Genomic DNA, 2,697 nt, shown 5'->3' on the forward strand with positions numbered 1-2,697 from the left:
GCCGCCTCCCGGGGACCGTGACCCCCCCCCCCAGCCCCGGGCACCCACAAACACCACGAAACCACCTGGGGACAGGGGCACCCCCCAAAATGCACCTCACTTGGGGGACCCAGTGCATCCTTCTGGGGATGGGACCCCCAAATCCTGCACCCAGGAGCACCCCCAAAACCCAGTGCATCCATTTGGGGGCCTGGGACACCCCTAAATCCAGTGCGTCCACCTGAGGACCAGGGCACCCCCAAACCCTGTGCCCAGGGGCACCCCCAAACCCAGCACATCCCAACGGGGATGGGAGCACCCCTAAACCCAACACACCAGCCTGGGGACCTGGGACACCCCCAAACCCAATCCAACCCCCTGGGGACCAGGGCACCCCCAAACCCCCTTCATCCACCTGGGGACTGGGGCACCCCCAAACCCAACACACCCACCCAGGGACTGGGACACTCCCAAACGCAATGCATCTGTCTTGGTGGGGGGGGCAAGCCAGAGCCCCCCAACCCCACACTATCTACCCAGATGCTGGGAACATCCCAACACCCCCCCAGCTGCTCCCACCCCAGTGGGACCAGCCCCCTCATCCGGCGGTTCCGGCAGAGGGGGGGTCCCCACGGAGCCTCTCCCCCACCCCGCCATGCACCTACTTGTGGATGAAGACCCTGCTCATGCCCAGGGCGCGGGCGATGGCACAGGCGTGCTGCCCCCCCGCACCCCCAAAGCAGGCCAGCACGTGGCGGGCGGTGTCGTGGCCCCGAGCCTGGCGTGGGGGTGGACACACAAGGGGGGTGACGCCAGCGGCGTCACCGGGCACCCGCAGCCCCCCCCGCCCTGCTCCGGGACCACCCCACCTGTGTCAGGGCACGGATGGGCCGGCACATGGCCTCGTTGGCCACCCGCACGAAGCCCATGGCCACCTCCTCCACCGAGAGCGGTTGGCGGGCGCCGGTGGCAGTGCCGGCTAGGAAGGCGTCGATGCGGGCGGCCAGGTCCCGGAATGCCCGTGCCGCCGTCTCCCGGCACAGCGGCTGGTCCTCGCCTGGACCAAAGATGCGGGGGAAGTACTCGGGGAGCAGGCGGCCCAGGCAGAGGTTGGCGTCGGTGACGGTCAGCGGACCCCCTGCGCCGAGACGGGGACGGTGAGCGTGGCACCATGGTACGGCACCCGCCGGCACCGCGGCCACTCACCCTTGCGGTAGCAGGCTGGACCGGGGTGGGCGCCCGCCGACTCAGGGCCGACCACAAAGAGCCCGGACCTGGAGGGGAGATGCCGGCGGGAGCAGGAGGGTCCCGGCCATGCCCGCTGTGCCGCGGCCAGGCCGGACCCAGGCTCGGCTGAGCCCCCTTGTCCCATCATGCCCTGGCCGGGGCACCCATGGGTGCCCAAGAGCCCCCACCCACCTGAAGAAGAGCCGGGAGCCGCCGCCAGCCGCCACGGTGTTGATGTCGAGCTGCGGCGCCTGGATGCTGACGCCGGCGGTGCTGGCCTCGAAGACGTGCTCGTACTCACCGGCGTAGCGGCTGACGTCCGTCGAGGTACCTGGGGAGCGCGGCTCAGCCCCGGCCGGACCCCCCACCCCGGCCCCCCGCCCCGGCCCCGCTCACCTCCCATGTCGAAGCCGATGACAGGCTGCCCGTCCTCGCGGCGGTAGGTGGTCATGGCGTAGCCCACCACGCCGCCGGCCGGGCCCGAGAGGATGGCGCGGGCCCCGCTGAAGTGCTGCATGGGGGTGAGCCCCCCGTCCGAGCGCATGAACAGCACCGGCACCTCCTGCGGGTGGGGGGCCCCGTGGGATGGGTGGCCGCGGGGGGTCCCGGCAGGATAGGCGCCCAGGGGGGATCCCGGTGGGATGGGCGCTGCTGGAGGGTCCCGGTGGGATGGTGCCCGTGGGGGTTCCCGGTGGAACGGATGGCCATGGGGGGGTCCTGGCAGGATGGGTGACCATGCGGGGGGTCCCGGCAGCCCCACTCACCTGCAGCTGGTGGGCGAAGCCGGCGCGGAAGCTCTCCAGGTAGCGGTGGATGCAGGGGGTGAGATAGGCATCGGCGCAGGCCGTGTAGCCCCTCGGCACTGCCCGTACCATGGCCGCCACCGCGGACGAGAGGGAGACGTGCCGGAAACCCAGCTCCCGCGCCAGTGCCCCGACCTGCTCCTCGTGGCCGGGCCAGCTGCCGGGGAGACCGAGGACGGTGTCGGGTGTGGGGGTCCGGCTGCGGTCCCCCCCTCCCCGTTCCCCCAGGCCCCCCCCCACCCCGGGACTCACGCGTAGGAATGGAGCAGCAGCACGGCCAGGCTGCGGATGCCGCGGGCCAGCACCCCCTCCAGCTCCCGCCGCAGCGCCGACAGCTCCAGCGGCCGCTGCACCAGCAGGGATGCCCCCGTGGAGCCTGGGGACAGCCGGAGGGTCCCAGGAGGGGTCACAGGGGGATGCCACCCCACCGAGCCTGGCTGCCCTCCCCACGGCCGTGGCGGCGGTCCCCACCTTCGAGCAGCGGGAGGGTCTCCTTCCCCGGGAGGCAGCAGCCGGGCTGGTGCGGGATCAGCCGCTCGTCCACCTCGATCACCTCCTCGTAGAGCACCTCGGGCACCGCCACCTCCTGCGTGGGGAGGGTACGGGGACGTCACCCGGGGGGCCACTGCGGGACACCCCGCCGCCCGCTCGGGGACACACCAGCCTCACCGCGTTGCCGCTGGCTCCC

The 2,697-nt window shown here is 72.5% G+C and overlaps 1 protein-coding gene across 1 annotated transcript in view; it reads right to left on the reverse strand.

The window, feature by feature from the left end:
* Positions 1-2,697, reverse strand: part of OPLAH (5-oxoprolinase (ATP-hydrolysing)) — a gene marked incomplete at its 5' end in the record, with an annotated part of 8,824 nt that overhangs the window by 5,903 nt on the left and 224 nt on the right. Inside the window, 8 exon segments of the mRNA XM_010566820.1 lie at positions 629-757; positions 849-1,117; positions 1,186-1,253; positions 1,399-1,537; positions 1,603-1,768; positions 1,971-2,166; positions 2,262-2,385; positions 2,481-2,595. Of these exon segments, the coding sequence (XP_010565122.1) occupies positions 629-757; positions 849-1,117; positions 1,186-1,253; positions 1,399-1,537; positions 1,603-1,768; positions 1,971-2,166; positions 2,262-2,385; positions 2,481-2,595 (1,206 nt within the window).

The sequence above is a fragment of the Haliaeetus leucocephalus genome, unplaced genomic scaffold, assembly GCF_000737465.1.
Source record: "Haliaeetus leucocephalus isolate CR32 unplaced genomic scaffold, Haliaeetus_leucocephalus-4.0 Scaffold218, whole genome shotgun sequence".
Lineage (NCBI taxonomy): Eukaryota > Metazoa > Chordata > Aves > Accipitriformes > Accipitridae > Haliaeetus > Haliaeetus leucocephalus.